Source organism: Zosterops lateralis (genome assembly GCF_965231275.1).
Source record: "Zosterops lateralis genome assembly, chromosome: 8".
NCBI classification, from domain to species: Eukaryota; Metazoa; Chordata; class Aves; order Passeriformes; family Zosteropidae; genus Zosterops; species Zosterops lateralis.
The window spans coordinates 2,246,810-2,269,567 of record NC_139768.1 but is presented as its reverse complement, the minus strand read 5'-3'; the positions used below and the strand labels follow the sequence as shown (position 1 = coordinate 2,269,567).

The window sequence follows — 22,758 nt, the reverse complement described above, 5'->3', positions numbered from 1 at the left end:
CATTTTTTAAGGGGATTATCTGCCCTGTGGATAATCATGGCCATTCAAAACTGAATTTAAGTCTCCAAGCCTTCCCTACAGCAACTTTCAGCCAGATTATTGTGGATAAAGTCAAACAAGGAGGAAGAAAGAAAGCAGCCGCAGCAAATTATTCCAGTAGTAACACCAACTAAATTGCTGTGCAGCTTTTATGGTTTGACTAATTGTCTCATTAAGGCACATTTCTGATCACTGAAATGGATCTCAAGTATTATTAATCACTGAAAAAACGGTGCCACTAAGAGCCTCTTTCCCTCCTATCCCTGGCACTCTTTGCAGTGGAAAAGGCTCAGAGGGTGCTGTTGATTGGAGCCCCACTGCTGCACAGCTGGCAGTCAAATGGTACTAATGGCACAATAACCCAATAGAGCTAAAATAGTTATGCCTTTCACAGTAACAATCTCTTATAACACGATTAAGCTCCATCATGTGTGTTTCCTCGTGTTTTGCAAATGGCTCGAGAAAAAAAAAAATCTGACAATTTTTCCCCAGTAATTTCTTCAAAAGGAGAGGGAAAATGCATATGAAATTCATTAGCCATCGAGAAACTAATTAAAAACATTTGATAAATTAATAAATAAATAAATAAATAAAAACCTGCAGCAAGCATGGGCTGCAGGGCTGCATGGTTGTGTGGCACCCAGCCCACTCTCCCTCGCAGAACACACCTCCAGGGACTGGCTTTGGCTCAGTTACTTGCAGGCACTTCAGTGAACCTTTAGTTTAGGAGCTGGGCTACCTCTGTAACTGATGGAGAGAGGCACCTCCACAAAGCAGTTCAGGTCTCTAGGAAGCACAAACTGCAGCATCTCCAGGCTCCTAATCCAGGCACTTCATTGGTGTTTGGTTTGAAACAATATTATGAAAGATGAAGCTCCTTCCTCATATAAGGAGCACATTTAAAAAGGAGCAAACTGGCCTTATGCAAGACACCACTGATGGGCTCTCCTCATTCTCAGCAAACAGGAGGACTTTGCTCTTGGCCATCACTCCCAGTGGCTGCACAAGCCACACACTGCAACAGGACAGTTCCCCTTACCAGGCAGGTGTTTATCCCATGCATTATAATATTAAAGACAGCAGGCACTTCCTTCCCAAGCAGCTGATTTTCAGAAGCCTAATGCAAAAATGGCACAGTTATTGCTGCAAGACCAATCGACTTTCATGGTTACCAGTTTGACCAAGCAGAAAAAAAGACCTGCAAAGGCCTGGGAGCTCTTCTGTGGAGATGGAAGTGGTGCATGGGAAGGAAAGTACAATAATAATCATCAGCATAGGCTCCTTCAAGTGAGACACAAGATGCATCACTAATTTTAAATTAATTTTAAATAAATTTAAAATTGATTTGAAATGCAGCCATTGCTTGCTACATGTTTGAGTTTTGATCACTTTTGCAAGGCAGTTTTAAGAAAAGACAGGTTTGTTCTGCACCAACACACAGGCACCTTCCAGGCACATAAATATTTTCTTGCACACAGGTGTATATGCAAATGTGCCCAGGAATGACCCACCAAGGCTGTATGAAGTATAGCCAGAAACATCACAAACAAGTGGGTTTTGTTGGAGGCTTTGGAGCTAATTCTGGGGAATAGAATGTGGCTACAGAAATCTCCTTCCCTTTGGGCTTTGTTACAGAGACAGGACCCACCAGGCTGAAATCTGCACAAATCTACTGAGCTCCTGAGCTGTGCAATATTTATCCTCAGTATAACAAATGTTATTTTACTGATGGGTCTAATGAGGGACTTCAGGGTTGTGATAAAGGCCTAATGAAATAAAAATGGAAATAACAAAAATAATCACACTTCATGTAGTGTGTCCCTAATTTTTTAATGTACATAAATATCAGAACAATAATGCTGAAAAGAAGGAAAAATACTAGGGTTTGATTTTTTTTTTTTCCTGGCAGTCCCTTCAGAAGCTATTTATGAGCAGTCATAAACTGACGTGCACACTCAGATATATTTTCCTGAAGCCTGTAGAGTTTTGTCTAAGCAAAAGCTTCAGAATATGTGTGTGTAGATAAATTAAAGACTGTCTGGTTTATAATGAGGAGGGTGTATTGTGGTATAAATATTGCAGAGCACATTAAATAAACATGGTCACATATGACCAGGTATCTATTAAATGAGCACATCACAGGAGAAGTTAATTATCTAAGAGTGTAACTAGGAACCATTTAGACTCACTGGAGATTAAGTTGCATTATTTCTGTTTATCTTTCCTTCTGAATAGGCAGTAGGTTGTTGCAATGAAGAGTCCCTAAGCAACACAGAGTTTCAGCTCTTCATCAGCTCTAAGATGACAGTTTTTGTCAACACCAGTTTGAAGACAGGAAAAGCCAAAAATTTTACTCAATGTAATTTTGTGCAAAATGGGTTGGCACAGAAGAGTATTTTAAGACATAAAAGTGCAAAATATTTACAGATACCTTATGTTGTTCAGGGGAAAGAGGAAAACTTGAATGCTAAATATGTATTTGTCTCATACTGGAGCCTAAAAAAGTATATAAGAACTTCTTCAAAACTGATTTGTATTGTCAGAGACTGGTATCCTGAGAGTAACATACAACTTTACCACAGTAATAAGATTTTTCTACACTTGACAAGTTATTGTCTTTCAGTCCACACACTTAAACATCAGTGTTGATGGAATTTGGTTTTGCTTGAGCTGTGAAACTAACAAGGAAAACTGTACACTATTCATCCTATACAAAATAACCACCTTTGCAAACACAACTAATTAAGGATATGTTTGGGCAAACTGCAATAGCACAAAGAACAACTGATGAAGGAGGATTTAATCACATAAAATTACTGAAAGCAAGATGAAGCCAATCCCTTTAAATTACTTAAGTACTGCTTAAACCCTGTAATTAACATATAGTAATAAATATTTCATCTTTAACAAGCCTACTGGGAGCAGTTTGTTAAACATTTATTTCTAGTCACGGGAAATTACATACGGTCATTTTGTCAGGTTCTATATTAGACAATTTTATTTTATCCTCTTTTATTTCATCCCCAACAGTAGGTACACTGATTTGGGGAAATAGAATCTAATTCTATGCTCCTCTAATGTGTACACTGGCTGTGTATGACATGGGCAGAAAGTGTCTCTGCGCTCTTTTTATAAGAGTATCAGTGAATTGATGAGTTATTGAACAGGAAGTAAAGATTTCTGAAATTATAATTCAGGGTTTCACACAGCATCTTTAGTGATGGCTACAACTGCTTTCCTCTCTAAACAAATTAAATTTCCATTTGCCATTAATGACTGAATCACTTAAGTATCACAAAGGAACTGCCTGGTGCGCTTATTAATAATTGAAAACTTTGAGGAAATCCGTGAAACATTTCCAATCAAAGCTAGTAATACTCTAAAATATTATTGTTCCTGAATAATTACTCCTTTTGGTCTTTTATTCCTTTTGGATAATAGGCAACATTTTAAATAACAGCATTAAAAAAACCTGAAGTAACTGTTAAGAGGTATCTAAGACCAGAAGTGGTTTTGATGTTAAAAATGTTAAAAAAACAAATTAGAAAAGAAAAGAAATATTCATCTATTTCCTTCCAGCAAGTATGTCGAATTTCTATTTTAGACTGCATGCTGTTCCCTGATATCTTACACCAATGATTAAGAAAATATACTCACTTAATCTCTGTATAAACATGAAGAAAAACTTTCAATTATCTGTTTAATCAGTAGAGCCCATGAAATCAGGACTCCTATTGCTACACAATTGGACTTTGCAGAACTACTCAACAGCCAAAAGGAACAAAGAAAAAACACCCACAAAACTTTTTTTTATCAGCCCTAACAGGACTCTTGAATGCCATATTGTAGTTATTCTACTCAGTAACTTTTGCCACTGAAGAACAAGGGCAGAAAGGTAAATGCTCTAGCACAGACTGACTGTAGCATGGGCAGAGCAAAAGTTTCCATCAAGCACACTCCTGCTGTCTGTGAGGAATGAAGAACAGTGACAGAGGCTGATTGTCTTAGCAAGTCTTGCTGCTGCAGGCAGGCACAGCATGGTGTGACCCCAAGTAGATGAAGTCAACTCGCTCTCACATTTGCTGTTTCTCCCAAATTGCAAAGCTGTCATTTGAATTTCAGTGCCAGTTTTCTTCACAAGAGGTCTCCGTAATACTTCAGTCCTTGTCAAACAAAGATGAATCTTTTCATCATTTACCACCTCAAAGCTGAAGACACAACATGTTTAGAGAAATGATTTACAATGTTTAGAAATTAGAGATGTTAATTGCAGTCTAGTTCCAGTATTTTAAAAACTCTCCTTGAAATACAAATGCATTGTGTTATTTAAAAAAATTAGCAAATAGTAAAACAATGTTCTGATATAACCTCAATTTTTTTTGTCAGTTTTGACTCAAAGGTTTTGAATAATTATCTTTTGCTAGTCCAAATGCTGTCTACCTTACTGCTTCTACATTTAAATAATCCACCATTGAGGAAACAAACAGAAAACAAAAATGAGCTGTCCTAGCACTCTTACAAATGGGATGTTAATGTCCCCACTCAAAGGAGAAACTGTCAAAAAAGCACAGCCATAATAGACAATTTTCTTCTTATGTACTTTTATTTTATTGGGGTTTTTTACATCTTTGATGGAATTTTTATTCAACTATTATGCCACAATATGATACACAATGAGAGTCAAAATCTGTCATTTACCATTTATATTTCTATGTTAATTTTGTTTTCTACCTCTGCATACACTGTGGTAAAAGTGCATTTATCATATTTCATGCAGCACTGACTGCCTTATGCAAACTGAGAATACAATAAACAGAGCCAGCAATATTTAGCTGCACTCAATTCTTGCTACAGAAACAAGCATTCATAAAAGCATTAAAATACTTTGGGTGATGGTTACTGTCTATCACCCTAATGTTCTGAGCTATAGAAAGGGATAGGAAACAGTATTTGTGGCTGTCAGCTGCAGCACTTCCCAAGTTCATTAGGTTTTCAGGGCAACCAGCCTGATTTAAAAGGATGCTGCAGTTTCACAAACATTAGACTAAGTTCAGTTCTGGATGCCATGGTAAGTACCTTACCACAGCGATTCTGTGCTCTGACAGAAGGATTGTTTATTCACCATCATGGTGTGTCCAGGCCAAATAAAAGGACAAGACAAGGCACACAAGCCTTTTTGGAAACCTGCCTGGGTATGTAGTACCTGATCATAGCTGAAGTTTTTAATTGCAGCTCTTTATTTTGATGAGACAAGAAGCTTTCCAGCATCACCCAACTCTTGGAGTCAGACATGAACTGCCATGCTTCATTATGTCACAGTCCACACAGCAGCAGGAGGGCAAAACATACTCCCAGAGCAAAAGCATGTCCAAGGAGCCTGCTCAGGACAGGGAAGTGGAGATGGAGTGAAGCCTCATCTCTGTGTTTTCCAGTCACTTGCTATCTCTCAGGACATCCAGTCTGACCCTCAGGGCACTGCTGGGGTCTCTGTGCAGCTGTTTTCAGCTCTCTGCCCCAGCACAGGCATGGCCATCCCTCTGCACCCCACTGACACTGCTCACCTCACCATTCCCTCTACCAGCCACTACAAAGAGGGCAAAAAGTCTCCTGCCACTGCACAGATTAGTGCTGCAGAAACCTGCAGGTCCACTCAGAGCCAAGTTTTCCTGGGGCAGAGGGAACGGGACTTCTGACAATACTAGTTCTTATGTTAAGAGGGGAGGGGAAAGCTGGGCTCACCTCCTTCTAGCACAGTGCAGGAAGCACAAGCAATGGTTCTCAGACCACCCTGCCAGGCAGTGCCTCCCTAGAAGCCAAGCAATACTTCCCAGCAAGAAAAACAGCCCCTGCTGCTCTCTCCCCTCCAGTACTTGCTGTACATCAGCCCCCTGACACAGAGCAGCTCTTGAGGTGGTTCACTTTTATGTCCATACTGAAAGTGCATGGCAATTGAGATCTTAACTAGCAGATAAATGTAAGGGACCAAAAATAACCAAATACAACTTCTGCAAAGCCACAGCATGTGCCTTTGGTAAATCAGCAGCTGTTGCTTGCCCACCTTCCTCTAAAAGAAGAGTGAGTAAATCAGGACTAGCCACTTCAGAGCTGAATTAGTATCAGCAAGCTGATGGGAGGTAGTGAATGGCACTGGACAAAGCAGAAAACCTGCTGCTTATTGCAAAAACAGATTTCTCATCCAAACACAATCTTGTAATGGTCAAAGAAAAGCAAATTTTAATAGTGTGGTGAGGGAAGGACTGTTCATCCAAAACAAGGATGTTTACAGGATCCCACAGTTCCCTAATACCACAGCAAGAAAGCAGGGAGCCCAGGGAGTGGGAGCACCTCCTACTTCTGAAGTCATTTGATACTGAATTCTCCTGGTGATCACCCACTGCTCTGTCAGCTGTGGTCTCATGTACACTTCTCCCCTCTTCAAGTATCCCCAAACAATCTTTTCTTGGTCTCTTTTACTTCTGCCCTTCTTGACCTCATATCTAAGTGGTTCATACTACACTGTTACCCCCCAATTCTTTGTTATGTGACTCACTGTTTCCAGCTTCCTCCTCACATCTCCAGGTTACACCTCACCATCTCCTTCCAACAAACACAGCTGGTACATTTCTCTACCAGTCATCTACCAACTCTGCTTTTCAGTTTCATTACTCTTCTCTGATAGACAGGCAGAAAAAAGTCATTTCTTTTCCTTGTGATAATGCCTCTTGTGTACCAAACTGTGGTGCTGTCCATGCCTGCTCAACTTACTTACAGCAATTAGACAGTGCCCAGAGACTGAGTTATGAGCCTCACTGAGCCACACCTTGCATCCTGGGACAGGAGAAGCTTCTTGTGTCAAAAAGGTCTCAATTTAAATAGATAAGTGACAAAAAATGGTAGAAGGTAAGCTGGAATTGTTTTTTGCTTATAAAGTGGGGAGCAAGCTACAGAGTAATGAAGTCAGCTGCTGGATTCTTTTATTTAGTAAAGCAAAAATACATAATTTCCAGTCCTCTCCCCACTTTCTTTTCGGATGCAGTGTTTTGAGAGACCACCAGTCAGAGACAGGTCAGGGCCCTGCAGTTAGAATGTCTTTCCTTCAAAGGCCTCCAGGTTGAAAGCTGTATCCAAGAACCTTCTGAGTGACACCAGATGCATGTTCTTGTTGCCTGTGGCAGGTGCAGCAGCAGGCTCTCGGCCAACATACCTTCATGACAAAAAGAATTGGGCAGACAAATGAGGTGAGAAAAGTCACTATTTTGACAACAGCGAGCATGAGAACATGCTGTTTAATGCATTCAAGTCAGCTTGGCAGATTTGGATATTTAGTCATCAACCTTTCTTAAATAAAAATCAATCTAAGTTGTCCCAAGTTATGCCTTCTGGTCAGCTTCCCTCTCTTTCCCCCCTCCCATCATTGTTAAGCTGTCTTCTCACCATCCCTCTCAGGGCAGCCAGGTACACTGTCTCATATTTAGATAACTTGCTTTTGGCAATGAAGACTCTCATTCCTTTGATAGCTGCACAGGCAGATCTGAGAGTCAATCATCTAAAATAAATGCAAAGGTGCATGGACTGAGCTCTTACAACAGCTGTTTCCTGCAGAAACCTAACATCTGGAAGGAAATTCTTAAAAGGAAGATTCTTAGACAAAAGAGAGCTAAGTGCTGTGCTAAGCAGCAATAAATACAGACCTAGTTGCTACTGATTTTCTTTCAGATCTACAAGGAGGAGCAATATGTGCATCTTGTATTTGAGAAATAGTAGTCTAGATTTTTCCCTCCTTCACCCAAGAACCCAGACTCAAAGGTTTTGATCTGTGAAGAAACTGACTTACCCATGAATACCTGAAAACAATCCCAACCAAATTTAAAAGTAAACAAATCAGGCCAGGAGACAGAGCAATTGTTTAAAGTCTCATACCAGATGGGTCGAGTGCGGTTCACGATAGTGCGGAAACGAGGTCTGACATAATCATAATATCCACTGTTTTTGTGCTCCTCCTGACACCAGACTAGATCAGCAGTTGGATACTTATCAAGTTCTTCTTTAAGCAAGTCAAAGGGGAATGGTGAGATCTGGAAAAAGAGGGTAATAATTGTCAAGGCTTTCTCTTATGTGCTATTAGCCCGTGGTGAGTCATTATTTCTCCATGGAGAGTGACTCATGTTTCTCTAATTGATTTAATGCTCAGAAATGAATACACAAGTATTTTATAGTTGTATTAGTATGAACAGAAGTAGGTCATAGTCCAGATCACCTGCATTCCTACAGCTTATTACTGAAGTAGCTGTAGGATGTCCTTAATCAGTGAATGACAATATAGCTTCAAAGTGTATTATTCGCAACATTTAAACCTAGCAGATTGCATATACAAATTTAAGGTGCTATCATATTGTAATCTTCACTTTGTTATGTTGCTGGAAAAGTCATCAAGATTTCTGGATCTCATTGTTCAGTATGCTATTGATGTGTTCCTTCTCCACAAAGAATTAGAATATGTCTTTTAAGATGCTACATGCTAGAAAAATGCTATCACCATCCATTCTAGGAGGGATGTCTATTTAAAAGCACAGAAAGTCCCATGACCTTGTCTTGTGAAGATCAGGGAACTCACCTGTTCAAGTCTGGTTATAGCTACTTGTTTCTCCAGGTCTTGGTTCTTTCTCTCTTTCACAAGGTCATAGTAGACTTTTCCTGTGCAGAAAATCACTCTCTTGACCTCGTGCGGTGCCTGAGTTGCCAGCCCAGTCTCAGGAATCACACGTTGGAAAGTGGTACCTAGTTGGAGCACAAATTAGGAAAAGTGCTCTCAGTGGAGCTGACATTTCAATAAAGCAGCCCAAGAAACAGTCCTTTAGTCCTTTACTGAGCAAGCAGCAGGTTGTAGTGATCAAAGGGTTCTCCTGCCTCTCTGGTCCTACTTTCCAGACTGGTAACTTGGCCAAAGTGATCCCCAGCAGTTCCATTTCAAGAAGTTAGAAGATTGTCAATAATCCAGTTTTTCACCACACTTAATAGACAGAATCATATCAACAGTAGACTGTTTTTCAGCTTTGTGTTGTGTATCACATCTTTACTTTTAAATTGATTGGACAGCTCAACTTTGCTTCCAGTTTGGGGTTTTTTACAGAGAATCACCTGAAATACTCTTTCTTCTTTCCAAGATTATCTCAGCCATGTAGCATTAATACAGCTTTACAAATTTCAGAATAGTCTATAAAAACAAAACACATATCTCCAATGCAACTTAATCTGACAACTGCAGAAATATTTACCCAAGCACACACATTACTTTGGTATATTTGATTTAAACCTCTGTTTGAGAGCTAAAACAGCAATATCCAAAGCAAGAATTAGCACAGAGCTGAGCCACATGTACAAATGCTAATGTACAAGTAAAATTTGAGATGCATATCTTCACTGCTACCACCTCCCAGGAGTACAATTTGCTTGGGGTACGTGAAACTGGAAGAGGGACTTGATGGTCTAAAACATCATTTTTTTTTTCTCTCATATATGATTGAGTAGAACTATTCCCACATTAAACAACTGCTGGGTAGCAGATAGCAGCTCAACCTCCTATTCTGAATCAGCACACCCACTTACCAGGAGGATAAGCTCCTGTTTGAACCATGTCTTGGGGAAGAAAAGCAACAGCACAAACATATCAAAGCAGAACTGATTTATGTCAGAATTATCTCATCCCACTGAACAGCAGAATTCATCATTAAAAAAGACTGAATCTGTGCTTCATTGGGTCAGCTGGAGTCAGTCTTCCTCACTCAGCTTTTCATTCAAAGCAGACCAAAAAGGGTTAGCTGAGAGTCAGAAACACTTTATTACCTGCTGTCTGTCCTCTTCAGCAGAAACATGAAGGTATGCCAAAATTCAACCCTGACTGTAACTGGAAACCTGACCACACAACCCTAATGGTGTAATCCACACCCTGATGGGACAACCTTGGGCTGCAGTTGGGAGGTGGCTGGGGTTGGAGTTAGGGAAGGGGCTGGGGTGGGTGGGAGAAGGGCTCAGGGGTGGGATTAGGGTTTGGGAGGAGCAGAGAGTGGGGTTTGGGGATGGGAGAGTGGCCAGGGGCAGGGTTTGGGGTGGAGCAGCAGGTGGGGTTTGGGGATTGGGATGGACTAGACCAGCATACCTATGCCCACATTCCGACTCTGAACAGTCACTTTAATTCCTCAGTCATTACACATCACTGCATTTCCTGATGCTACTCCAACACGGTCTAACCAGTGCAGGGCAGGACAAAACCACTGCAGTGTTTGGTATTCCCCCTGCAGTCACTGTGTCTCTCTTGGTGGTGATGGCATGCCAACCACAGCTCTGAACTCCCTGATCTCACTTTAGATCCCTGGTGTGACACAGCAGCCCCAAACCAAGCATTGCAACAAGAACTGGCCACATTATTCTTCCAAATGGGCCCAGGGTAATTACAATCTATCTCAGAGTCTTGGGGTTGGGAGGCACAGGCAATACAAAAAATAACTAAATTTTTATATGAAGAGAAAAAGAGCAGAGGGACATAGTAACCTCTTGAGGGGAAACTCCCTGCAGAGATGGAAATACACTTTCCATTAAGATTAATGGCTGGTTACAAGATAAACCTGTTAAAATTAAGAATCTGTACATGAAGGCAAAATTTTCAGCAGAAGTCCCTGCTAGATCTCACTATGACAGCTCCACAGAAATTATGTTGAAAGAAAAGACAAACTCTGCAGAGCAGATTCTGTTCTTCACAGTCTGACATGCAACTTGGTATAACTAATTATTTCTCCACAATACTTTGAGGTGACCTACCAGACACCATTTCATCAAAACTGGATTTAGCTTCTGGATGCCTCAGCAGTGACTTGGGTGTCAAAACAATCAGCTGTAAGACAGAAATTTTTCCAACACTCAGGAGCTGCTTTATCTCCATTACAAATGGAACATTTGTAACACTGTGCACACAAAACCCACAAACTCAATATGATATAGAATAAATTAATATGAATAGCAAACACAGGAAGTTATTTTTTCCTGTTTTAAAAGCCATGAAAGTTTGAAAATTATTCTGAAGATTTAGGTACCCTACTCATTTTACAGGTTCTCAAAACTCACTGCTTATGCTTCTTTTTGACAACAAAATCAATTCACAGGCAATGAACCAGTAAAACATTCAACAGTTCCATCTTGGCTCTTTGAAGTTCCAGCAATCAGACATGCAGATGATAGCTCTGCAACCTGTTAGCTACATCACTGATACCCTGACAAGCTCATCTGAAGATCTGCACAGCCACATGGGAGCAAAGCTGAAAATCAAGTTTTAGAGCCACAGTAAGCTTCTTTCCATCAAACTGGCAACTTCAACCTGTGTTCAGTTGAGGTTTTTCCACCAGCAATCCTTACTCTTTTCAGCAGTGTGTCATATGGAAAGGCCACTCCTTGTTTGAGGGCTAATTTACCTGGAATAACCAAATCCATGAAGGAAACCTTACCGGCTTTCTGAACGGCAGCAGGATCTGCCTTCGGAGGACATGGAAGTAATTGGCTGGAGTTGAACAGTTCACCACGATCCAGTTGCATTCATACAGCTGGGAAACGTCAAACTGCTCAGTGAATTCCTGACAGAAACATTAAAGGCATTAGGAAAATGTCTAAAAGAATAGAAAAAAAGCTTGAAAGCCATCCTTCTATTTCTGACTCTCGGCAAGTCCCTTCCTCAAAAAATTTATTTAGCTGAGATTTTTTTTATTAGCTAAGGGAGCATCCCTACAAATCATTCCTTCTGTTTCTGTTTCTTCCTAAAAATTCATGCAAATAAACACTAAAAGTATCCATTAATTCAGAAAAGATGGGAAGTCCAGGAAGTCTGAGGAGGACTAGGACATCAGCAGATGGAAGAAACAAAATAGAACTGCTTTGAAAGAATGTTTAAAGAACTATAATTCACTTTTTGAGTGTACAGTTAGGTTTCACTCTCCCTCCCATCCTGCAGAGTTATGTACTTTATCAGCAGAAGTGAATTACCAATCTAGTAAAAGTCTTAGCCCAATCAAAATTAGAACTTGCTTATTTTTGTGCTCCTAGCAGTACAATTTAGCTCCACTGCAAAGAGCCAGGGTAGTCTCACTTGATCACCTTTAGAAATTGGCTAGAGACACCTATTTGCAGTGCACACAACAATACAAACAAGCAGGATCACTGGCCCTGAGGAACAGCCATAAAAAGATCATGCTGCCAGAGATTAATTGTATGTGACCTCAGCTTTGTAATGAGCAGCAAAGCTGCATATTACCATTACTTTTACTGGGATCAAGCTAATGTTACACCAGGACTTGAAGCTGAATCCTAACCTGCTATACCTAGCTAAAAGGATACTACTAGCAAAAAATCTCTGGGGATGTGAAAAGCAAGAAAAGGACAAAACTACTTACTGGATAGGCATCAGAGTCATCATTGCTCATCTGCAGAAACCTCTCAGGCCTGGCTGATGAATGCTCTGGACCCTGGTAAAGGTATCATTTAAAACAATGTTAAAATGAGCAATTAGACACCAGTCTAGACCACTCACTGCATGTGCCCTCTGCACCAGCTGCACACCTGCCCACATCAACAGCAGCAATGAGACAGAGGGCACACCACAGGACAGGAACTCCTCATCTTCTGTTCTCACAGGAGATTTGGTTTCACATTTCCAATGTTTCTACCAGCTGCCAGTGATTTTTACCCTAGATGCACAAATGAAGACCAGTGGAAAGGCAGTGGGTCCATGTGGGCACAACAATGACTCTGTTAATGCAGAGTCAACAGGAGCATGAGGAATGTCAGGAAGAGAAACACTGGGTGCCCCAGAGTATTGCAGTGACTCACAGTTTGTGCATGCTGAACTGGAGCAAACACAAAGTTAACTGCTGACCACTTTGGCTTTATTAGCAACAAAAGCTGGCACAGGATCTCTCCTGCTATTGTTCACTGTTCAGTACAGGACCAAATACCAAGATGAACGCTTTAGCTAAAATGGATCAAAATACACACACATATTATCTCCAGACTAACCTATGATTAATCTCTGCCTCCTCAGGAGATATTTTATGTTCTCTCATTACTGAACACTCCCATCCACTGTCTCACTAGCAGTACCTATGGCAATTATTTGAATTGCACAAATGCTGTTAGTTTCATTTTACATTAGCAAAACATGCATGCTGGCCACAGAAATTCTCAGGAATAAGGAATGTAGCATAGTGTGTTATTTTTCCTTTTCATGTCCCTGTTTATAAAGGATCAGAGAAAGCTGTGAGGAGTGTGAGAATGCAATGTGCTTTTCTATGTATTGCAATTGCTGACAGCCTTGGCTTATTCAAGTGACAGATACCCTTAGGAAGAACTTTCATTTCACACACAGCTGTAAAGTATTTTAACTCAAAGGCAAACTATTACACTTCTCAACTCTCTCCATGTCTTTAAATCTAATCATGTTTATAAAGAGATTTTTTCTTTATACGGCTATCTCTCATCATAACTCCCTCTGTTGAAATCTTAATAACATGATCTCCAAAATCAGTCATTATTCCGACAACTAGTAGTCCACCTTCAGTGAACACATCATCCTTCCTAATTCCAAGTGGAGGATTCCAGATCCATAGGAGAGATATAAAGATGATCAGAAGACTGAAGCACCTTTCCTCTAAAGATAGGCTGAGACAGTCAGGATGGTTCAGCCTGGGGAAGAGATGGTTCCAGGGAAATATTTCACAGCACCTTCTAGTACCTAAAGGGGACCTGCAGGAAAGCTGCAGTGACTTTTTACAAGGTCAGGTAGCAATAGGACAAGGGGGAATGGCTTTAAGCTGCAAGAGAGCAAGTATAGGTTTGATATAAGGAAGAAAATCTTTGCTGTGAGGGTGGTGAGGAACTAGCACAGGTTGCTCAGATGCCCTGTCCCTGGAAGTGTTCAAGGCCAGAATGGATGGGGCTTTGAGCAGCCCTGGTCTAGTGGAAGGCTCCCTGACATGGTGAGTGGGTTTGAACTAGATGGTCTTTACAGTCCTTTCCAACAAAAACCATTCTATGAATCCATGATTCAGTCTGCTTCATGGACGAAGGGAATTCAAAGGAAAAAACCATTCTGGTGGTAACAAAACAGCCTAGAACTGTGCCTTGTATCACTGCTCCTTTGAATTCTGCCTCCACTTTTGAGGTGCCAAATAATCTGGTCACAGATAGGTAAGGACTTGAGAGCAAGGAGCAAAGCTGCACAAAACTGTGGTGCACAGCAGCAGCCCAGTTTATTGTAGCACCTCTGCTGTTCACATCTGTTTGCTGTAAACCAAATCCTGCACTAAACATGGCACACACAGCACAAACCCAGTGCTTCACAGGCACACTGCAGTCAGTACACTGGGAACAGAGATGTTACCAGCAAACAATTACAGGACAGGCAGGTGAGGCTGCCCCATCACTCAGACACTGCCCCAGCAACAACCTCAGTCCAGAGCCTCAATGTCCACATCCATCTTCGCTTTCTGTGCTGACACCACCAATCAGACTGCCAGCAGCTGCTGCGTGGGATGGGGCAGGGTTTATTTCTGCTGTGACCACCTACCCAGTGAGACCTATACTGAATCCATTTGCTACTTTCAGATGAGTCCCCAAGGAGCCATTAGGCTGCAGAGTCTTTCAATCACAGCCAACTTGCCTGTGAATGCATGACCTAGAGGTGAAGGGATCCATATCCCATTAAGAATCCTTCCCCAAATCATCTTGTCCCCAACACTGTAGTTATAGAAAGACTAGTCCTCCTGTAATGAAAAGGTCCTCTGGGAAGATAAAAGATCTCAACAGCCTGGTGGGATTCTTAAATATTCCAAAAGCAGCTGACACTAGTAGCAAAATAAGCATGTTTCAGAAGACTTGTGCAAATCTGCACTGCCAAGTGGCTATGGGAAAAGAAAGATTAAAAGTATTGTGAGTAGCAGAGAACCAGCCCCTTAAGCTGAGTGCTTCCCTGCAGAGGACCACACCTCCTGCTGAGGGCTCATTCAGGCTGTCCCCTCAGGATACAGTTAAAAAAATTAATTTATCAAAACCCTTGTGAACAGCATCAGACTCTTTATTTAAGCACAATGGATATGGAAAGCCATTCATAAGATATGAATGCACCCCAGTGTATCAGGACAGGATCATAACTGAATGGAAAATAAACTAAATTGTTTGTGAGAATAGAAATGCCACGGTTTGCAGTGAAAAGGTCTAAAGCATTTATACAGACAGAGATTGCCACTGTGGCACTTACTATGCTTTTTTAAATAGAAAACTAGGAACATACATGCAACAATTCATGAAGGTTGATGTATTTGAAAAGGAGAAAATTAACCTTGCCTGACATGATGTTCATATAATCTTAAAAATAATTTAAAATATTTGAAGAATAATTCCACTGCTGATACGAACTTCATGTAACTTTATACATAGGGTGTGCCCACGCCCTTTCCCTCTAAGACATTGTCTAGTTCCTCCTACTAACCACCAAAGAAAAGATGGTCAACAGCTAATAGAAACATTTTCCTTTCCAGAAAGTGGGAGATTTCTTATTATATCAAAACTAACCAATTATTTTTGAAGAAGTTTTAAAGTTGTTTCATATCATTTCATGGCAAGAGAATTTAGTGCAGAGTTTACGCAGACATACTTCATGCAAAATAAAATCAAGCAAGCACTCTCAGATATGATTTCTTTCTTATTGTACACTGAGAATGCAGCTTTCCAGGGAAAGATACCAAAAAAAGAGAGAAAAAAAAAGGAAAAAGATGAGAGGAGAAGTGGTACATGCCACTAAGAAGGACACAAAGCTAAGAGCTCAGAAATATTTCTCAGGGTTTTCCCAGGCCTCTCCTTTGGGCTCTTCTGCTCATGGCCCATCAATGCCTTGCCCAGGACTCACAGGGAACTCCCTCCAGGAGCTCTCTCTGTTTAATGGGCCATCAAGGAGCCACTGCACGACTCCTCATCCCATTGGGAGATGCTCCCAATGCCCAGGGGGAGGAGCCAAGCATTCCCACCTGGAGAGAATCTGGGATTTGGGACAGGACAAGCAGCCCTGAGCCACTGGATTCCCAGAGGAGCAGAGCTCCCAGACCTTTCTGTGGGATCACTGCTTCAGGAAGAGCCCCTCACCTGGACTGCTCCCACCACCCTGCTCAGGGTTGTGTTCTGACCCTGTCAGTGCTCTTTTGTGTTATTGCATTTGTTTTATTTTACTTTTTCTTTCTTCTTATTAAACTATATTTCTGACTTAGAGACTCTCTCTGGTTTTGCTTTCAAACCAGGACAAGGTGGCAGTGGCAGCACTCACCATTCCTTCCATGCCATGGGGCAGGAGCAGGACGATCCCGTTGTGCCGGACCCACTTGGTCTGCCCGGAGCTGATGAACTGGTCTATGATACACTGAGCCGTGTTGTGGAAGTCCCCAAACTGGGCTTCCCAGCACACCAGGGCATTGGGGCTCGCCATGGCAAAGCCAAGTTCAAAACCTGACAAGCAAACAAGTAGGAGAATTAGAAAATAAGCAGATTTCCTGAAAATTCTGTCCATTCCTTGTTAAAAATTTAAAATAACGCAAACCCAAAATTAGAGCATGAACCGGATTTTTGGAGCCCTGTTACGAATCATGCAGTTTTCAACAGTACCATTTCCAAGCCTGACTTCAAGCCTTCAAGCTTTTCCTCAAACACTGCAACATCATAGGAGTTTTTAAACAAACTAAACCTTCCCCCTTCACTCCAACTTTAGTATAACATTTCCCTAAGAGCTCACTACTCTCTTCTCCTGTAAAAATGCATTTACAGCCCAATTAAAGAGTTATTTATTAATTCTAATACTTCCACAGCCCTACACAACATCATCTTTCTTTCCCTCTCTCATACGCAGACGATGAAGAAAATTACTGACAACAACAATTTTCAGTCTACAGACATGATCCTAGTCTTCAGATCTTCCAAAAAACTTGAATATAACAGCTTCATGGCAAACACATCTGGGACTAGGATGAACAATCCTTTCTTAGGCAGGACTAATGACCCTTTGGGTTTCTGCTTCAGTGTTGTAATATTTGATCTCTGTTCATATTTTCCTTTGACCCTTTGATATAGGAGAGCCTGGAGTGCTGAATAAATATCTGCACACAGATTCTCCACCTCTAGTTTGGGAGTGATTATAAACAAAAGGTTAAAGCTCTCAGTAAAAAGCAGAGCTATATAGCAATGCTCTAGGTGTAGAGGTTCTGGCTGAGGCAAAACTGATTCAGTACACACAGAGAACAAATATTTAATTGATAGATATGTTTAATCTTGAAGCTCTACACAGAAATAATAATCTGGTTTCAAATACAGAACTCCAGTATGAGAATACTCTCATTGAAGCTTACCCCAGCGCATCAACTAACTTCAGGCTCTTCACAGTCTACTCCTTGGTAATTCCAACCCAGTTTTTCGCTTACCATCCCCATGGCAAGAAATCTTTGAGTCACTTGGCTTTGGGCTACTGATCTCTGAACAGTCCATCCATGACTCCAGCAGATGCTCATGGTCCCACCAAAAGGCAACTGATACATCAGAGCCCAAAAGAAGACTGTAAAGTCAGAGACAGCCCTTACACTGTGAGTCCCCATGACCAAAGAGAACAACTTTTGCTGGCCTTGCCTTTGGCCTGACTGCCTGAACATCCTTTCCTTCAGACTTTCCTCCATCTCTGGCCTCCTCATTTGTGTAATTCTATTGTTCTTAACACAATGAAAACAGTGGAAAAATTTACACAACTCCTTCAATCATATTCCCAAAGGTGTCTGAAAAAGATTTCCCTAGGTAGGCTTGAATCCCATTCTAATTTTACACAAGCATTAAGAGACCATTTCTGCTGATTGGGTGACATGGTTGAGAAAATATGCAATATGTTCAAGACTTATTTGTGCATATGCTCCTCTCTCTGAGGGTAGGGTAATCCAGCTTTTAGGGAAGCACAAACTGAGGCTTTGACCACCCAGAGTTATCAATAATCAAACAGTGCTTTTCAAAGAGCATGGAGCTCAGTGCATACTCAAAATTTGGCCACAGCACACACATAATTCTACTTCATCTATGAAAGATCACTCCTAAAATTCACATGGAAAAAAAGAGTGTAATTTCTCATTTCCTATCTTGTTGACAACTCCATTCTAATCTCTACAGGGTAACAATGTTCTAGGTGAAGCTGCATCAAAAAAAGTGTGATCTTAACACAGATATCATTTGCAAGCTTTCTGACAGCTATAAAAATGTCAAGGAAAATATATCCAAATGTAATCTATATATTCTGATTAGTATTTTGAGAATGATATTGCTGAGACTACTATTTCATGGCACATGTGTCTGTGGTATACACATCTTTGGTATACCAGAATTCAATTTTCCATCAGGGAAATGGCAATGAGAGTTTCTAAATTAAAACTATTCCAATCGTGATTATAGCAGTGGAAGAGCTTTAATTCTTGACAGACTAAGGAGTTTGTGAAGAATTACTATCACTACTACCTTCATGGGGAGAAAATCGCTTGAAGAACAAGATCTGAACTGCTAAATAAAAAATAAAATAAAATAATTTTTTAAAAAAAGTGCTGGTGCAGAGATCTAGACAGATGCGAGGTAAAGAGCCCAGGAGAGGGTGGGGTGTTCTTTTGAAAAAGGGAATTGTTGAGGCACCAGAGTCAAAGTCAGGGAAGGTGACCTGAACTAGAAAGTCTCCACCGTTCTAGAGATGGGACATGAACTGCAAGTGAGCAAGTTCCTACCCAGGTCCTTCACGAGGGCTCTACCTCAAACCAGAGAAAATAATTTAAAAAAATAAAAATAAAAAATAAATAAAAACTACAGCAGAGACCTTGCAAACTTCATTGTTTGCATTTGCAGAAACAAGAACTAAACTTTTTTTTTAAATCCTGTGCAAATTTTGTGGTTTTAAAGGATTAACTCTGTCTAGAAACAGAGAACAGGTTGAAGCTGTGAGGAAATCCAAGGCAGCAAGACAACTTTCAAAGAATGTCAGGTAAGGAATCTGCACACCCAAAGGGTGCTGGAGAGCAACCAGCCAACTCCAAACAGCAGGCAGCTGCTTAGGGCTCCGAGCACACCAGGGCACAGGGAACCAGGAACCAGCACAGCAGTTCGTAAACTTCTACACTGAGGAGACAGAGGGAAGAAAAACACACAGCACTTGATTAAGGCTGCAAAACTAATGTTTAATTGTTGGAGTTCATTATGGTCCCTAGATGACAGACCCAGCAGAAATGCTTGTTTCTATTAGTCCAGTGCCTGCTGTGCTCCTTCACTGTTCTTCCGTCACTCTGGCACAGACAGAAGTGTTGTCAAGCAAAGTGGCAGCTTACACAGCATCCTGTGCTGTGCTTTTCCCCACAGCATTTTCAGGATTGTCATAAGAATAGCTGGTTTTCAATTAATGTAAGTAAGACTACAGCCATAACTTAATTCAATATGATTTTGAAGTGACTTTTAGGGCATGAATGTTAATTAATGATTAAAAGGGCTTATCAAGAAGATACAAGGATTTTATGTCAGAATGAAGATAGCAAAAATCTGTATTTGAACCTATCTTTAACAGATATTCTAAGCACAGGGGCTACAGAGGGATATGCATCCCTTCACAAGGCCAAACACAGCTCAGGACAAAGTGAAGTCAATATCCATCTGGGGGCTGACTGATGCCTCCTCAGAACTCCATGCAGATGAGATTACTACAGTCTGTCCTAGTTCCTAACACAATTTCTCACAGCTATTTGTATTTGCTACCCCCAACATTAAAAATACATTGTTCTAACTGAGCAGTAATACTACATATTTCATTCTAGGTGTGCATTGCAAAAAAATAATTTTACATTAATAAATACCTGTCTTCTTCCTTTCATCTTTTGCTTTAAACTTGACTTTTTCCCTTGAAAAAACTATACTCCAAGTCTCATGGTTCAGGAATTTCCTGAACTACACACTAATTCCAAGTCTATCTTGCCTGATCAACTGCAAGCCTTCACTTACCCTTCCATGTATTAAAAAGGAGTGATGCTACCAATCAAATAAATATCAATTCTAATAGGTCATCTTTGACTCAGAGCCTTAACTAGAAGAAACATATTTACACACTGCTGCTTATCCCAAAACTGTCTCTCTATGGAGAATATACACAAGAGTAAACATGTTGGAAAAGGTCAATATATAAAAGCCAGCAAGAGAGAGAAAACTTCATTATAAAATCACTTCAACACAGAATGTGGCATTTTTAGTTTAAAAAAACCCAACCCCACAAACACACAAAAAGCCACATCACGTATCAACTATTTGTATCAATTTAATCTCCTTTACTCTTAGGAAACACCTCGGACATAAGGGATTTAAAGTTCTTGAAAATTAAAAGTATCAATATTATTAGTTTTGAGGAACCTGTCATCCCATCTGCTGAAGCAGAAGTGCACAGAAATGGTATTCTTGTTTTCAGCATATAAACAAAACTCTATTTTACCCTATTGTTTGTATTCAATGAATTTTGTTAAATCAACTTTCACCTATCTTTTGCTGGGTAAGGTGGAAGGGCAATAGTGAGCAGGAGGAGATCAAGAAAGAGACCCCACTCTCTCTTGAGTTAGTTTTTTGAAGAATGGAATTGTGACACTTAGAATTGCCTTCACGCCATATCAACACTAGGCCTCCTATTGACATGTTATTTTTGAAACAAAATCAGACTGCAACCATATCCAGACATTTGTCACTTCTTTTGGAATGTAAAAAACCCAAAGCCAGAAACCTATGACCCACTTACACACAAGTTTTGCAGCAACCCTGTAAAGAGGCTCAAATTAAGAAACCCCAGAACACGCCATGAGAAACAATAGGAAATTGGAAACAATCATTCTCTGAAATTAAATTCTTCATTTTTATCTATGCCAATTATTTTTCTCCTGTTAATACACATCCTTACTTGCATTCTCCTGTTTAGAGTTTACCTTTATGTGTTAGCAATAGAAAAAATGTGATTCTGCTCACACTTATTCTGGCACAGACTTAACAAAAATACCTACAAAAATCTGGTCTTCAGCCCATGCTGTAACTGTACAATTTTATACCACTTTAATTTTAATATTATTAGCAATAGGTAATATGTAGTATTGCAAAATTGACTAAGCAACCAAATATTTCTGGAAATTTGAAGCAAGCAGCTATCAATTACCACCTTTATCTAGTACAATGTGTTTTCCTTCACATGATATTTTATTATCCATAGAATCAGTAACGCTTTTGATAAATTAATAGATGTATATGTTTCATTCTCCACATTCCTCTTGCCACCCTCAGCATGTCAGAATAAGATTATCCATTCTCTGTGGCTGAAGGTAAAATAATTCACTGTGATTAATGCTATCACTAAAAAGGATTTGTTTTCTTGAAATAGCACATTCAGAATAGCAGTTCAGATAGGGCCAAGATGGATTTTATTTTTTACATTTCTATGACAAACTGTCTCTGGTTTTCTTGTCAGCTCCTCCCCTTTTAAGAAAACATCAGGCACACATTCCAGCACTCTCAACAAACAGCAGATGGATGCTTTTAACTGAATCCCAAAATTGCAAAACGTGGGGACGCTTGTTTAAAGGATGCCAGAACCTGAGAGGAAGAGCTTTGATATCTGTTTCACATATGACCATTTTACAGGTTTGTTTCTTTCCACATTCATTTCCTGGCAGCCCCACCAAACCCCAGGCAGATGGGGACATACCCAAGACCCCGTACTCGGACAGGGAGCTGTTGCACACAGTGTAAGGGGCCTGCTGCTCCCACAGGTGATTCATGGGAACACAAGTCCTCTTGTCAACATCTTGGTCATGGAGCACATGGTGACGATGGCTGCAAAGAATTATTGAAAGATTTAATAGCCAAGAAGTATTAATAGAGCTATTTTCAAAGCTGAAGTATCGAAGTTGTGTTGTGGAAAGCAAGCAAGCACCGTGGTTATCTCTGCTACGCACAACACCCTGGTGGGGTTGAAACCCTGGGAAATACAATTACCTATCTAAATACAATTACTGCACTGTAAGGACTTTCACTGACTATCCAGATGAACTTCTTCAACTTGAACTTGACTCTTCTCAAGCACTCACAGAAACTGAAAATACCTCACCACTAGTAGAACTGCGAAAAAGAAAAAAGGATGGGGAAGTTGTTGCTACAAAATAGAATTATTAAAGTAAAGAAATTCAGAGGAACAATATTGTTATTAAAAACATTTTGTTCTTCCTTCCTCACAAATTCTAGTATTTTCCTTGAAAAAACTGTTCATCTTTAATGGAAAAAAATGTAATCTAATCTAATTCCAGCAATGAAACTTGAAGGAGTTGTATCCTCTTTCCTGCTATTTCCACTCACATGCACCATTTACAGTTCTCTAGAACACCATTAATCAGCATTAGAATGGGGCACCAAGGAATACTACCAAAACAGAGATGACTGAAGTAATTACTGCAATCCATTAACTGTCTGAGCAGACTGAGTGAATCACAGCAATATGTCCAGCTTTACAACTGCTAACATAAGGCCAGTTATTGTACTGGTAACAACACTGTGTGTTGTAGAGCTGCCAACACTGAACTCTGAATCTTTTTCACTTCCCTTTGCTATAATGAA

The 22,758-nt window shown here is 40.3% G+C and overlaps 1 protein-coding gene across 1 annotated transcript in view; it reads right to left on the bottom strand.

The window, feature by feature from the left end:
- Positions 1–5,038: 5,038 nt before the first annotated feature.
- OGDHL (oxoglutarate dehydrogenase L) overlaps positions 5,039–22,758 on the bottom strand; it is a 47,354-nt gene continuing 29,634 nt past the window's right edge. The window contains exons 16-23 of the mRNA XM_083866761.1: positions 21,854–21,981; positions 16,394–16,572; positions 12,474–12,545; positions 11,535–11,660; positions 10,855–10,927; positions 8,654–8,817; positions 7,960–8,114; positions 5,039–7,243 (exon numbers count right to left, since the gene is read on the bottom strand). Coding sequence (XP_083722887.1) covers positions 7,120–7,243; positions 7,960–8,114; positions 8,654–8,817; positions 10,855–10,927; positions 11,535–11,660; positions 12,474–12,545; positions 16,394–16,572; positions 21,854–21,981 — 1,021 coding nt within the window. The 3' untranslated portion in view covers positions 5,039–7,119. The remainder of the gene's footprint in view (positions 7,244–7,959; positions 8,115–8,653; positions 8,818–10,854; positions 10,928–11,534; positions 11,661–12,473; positions 12,546–16,393; positions 16,573–21,853; positions 21,982–22,758) is intronic.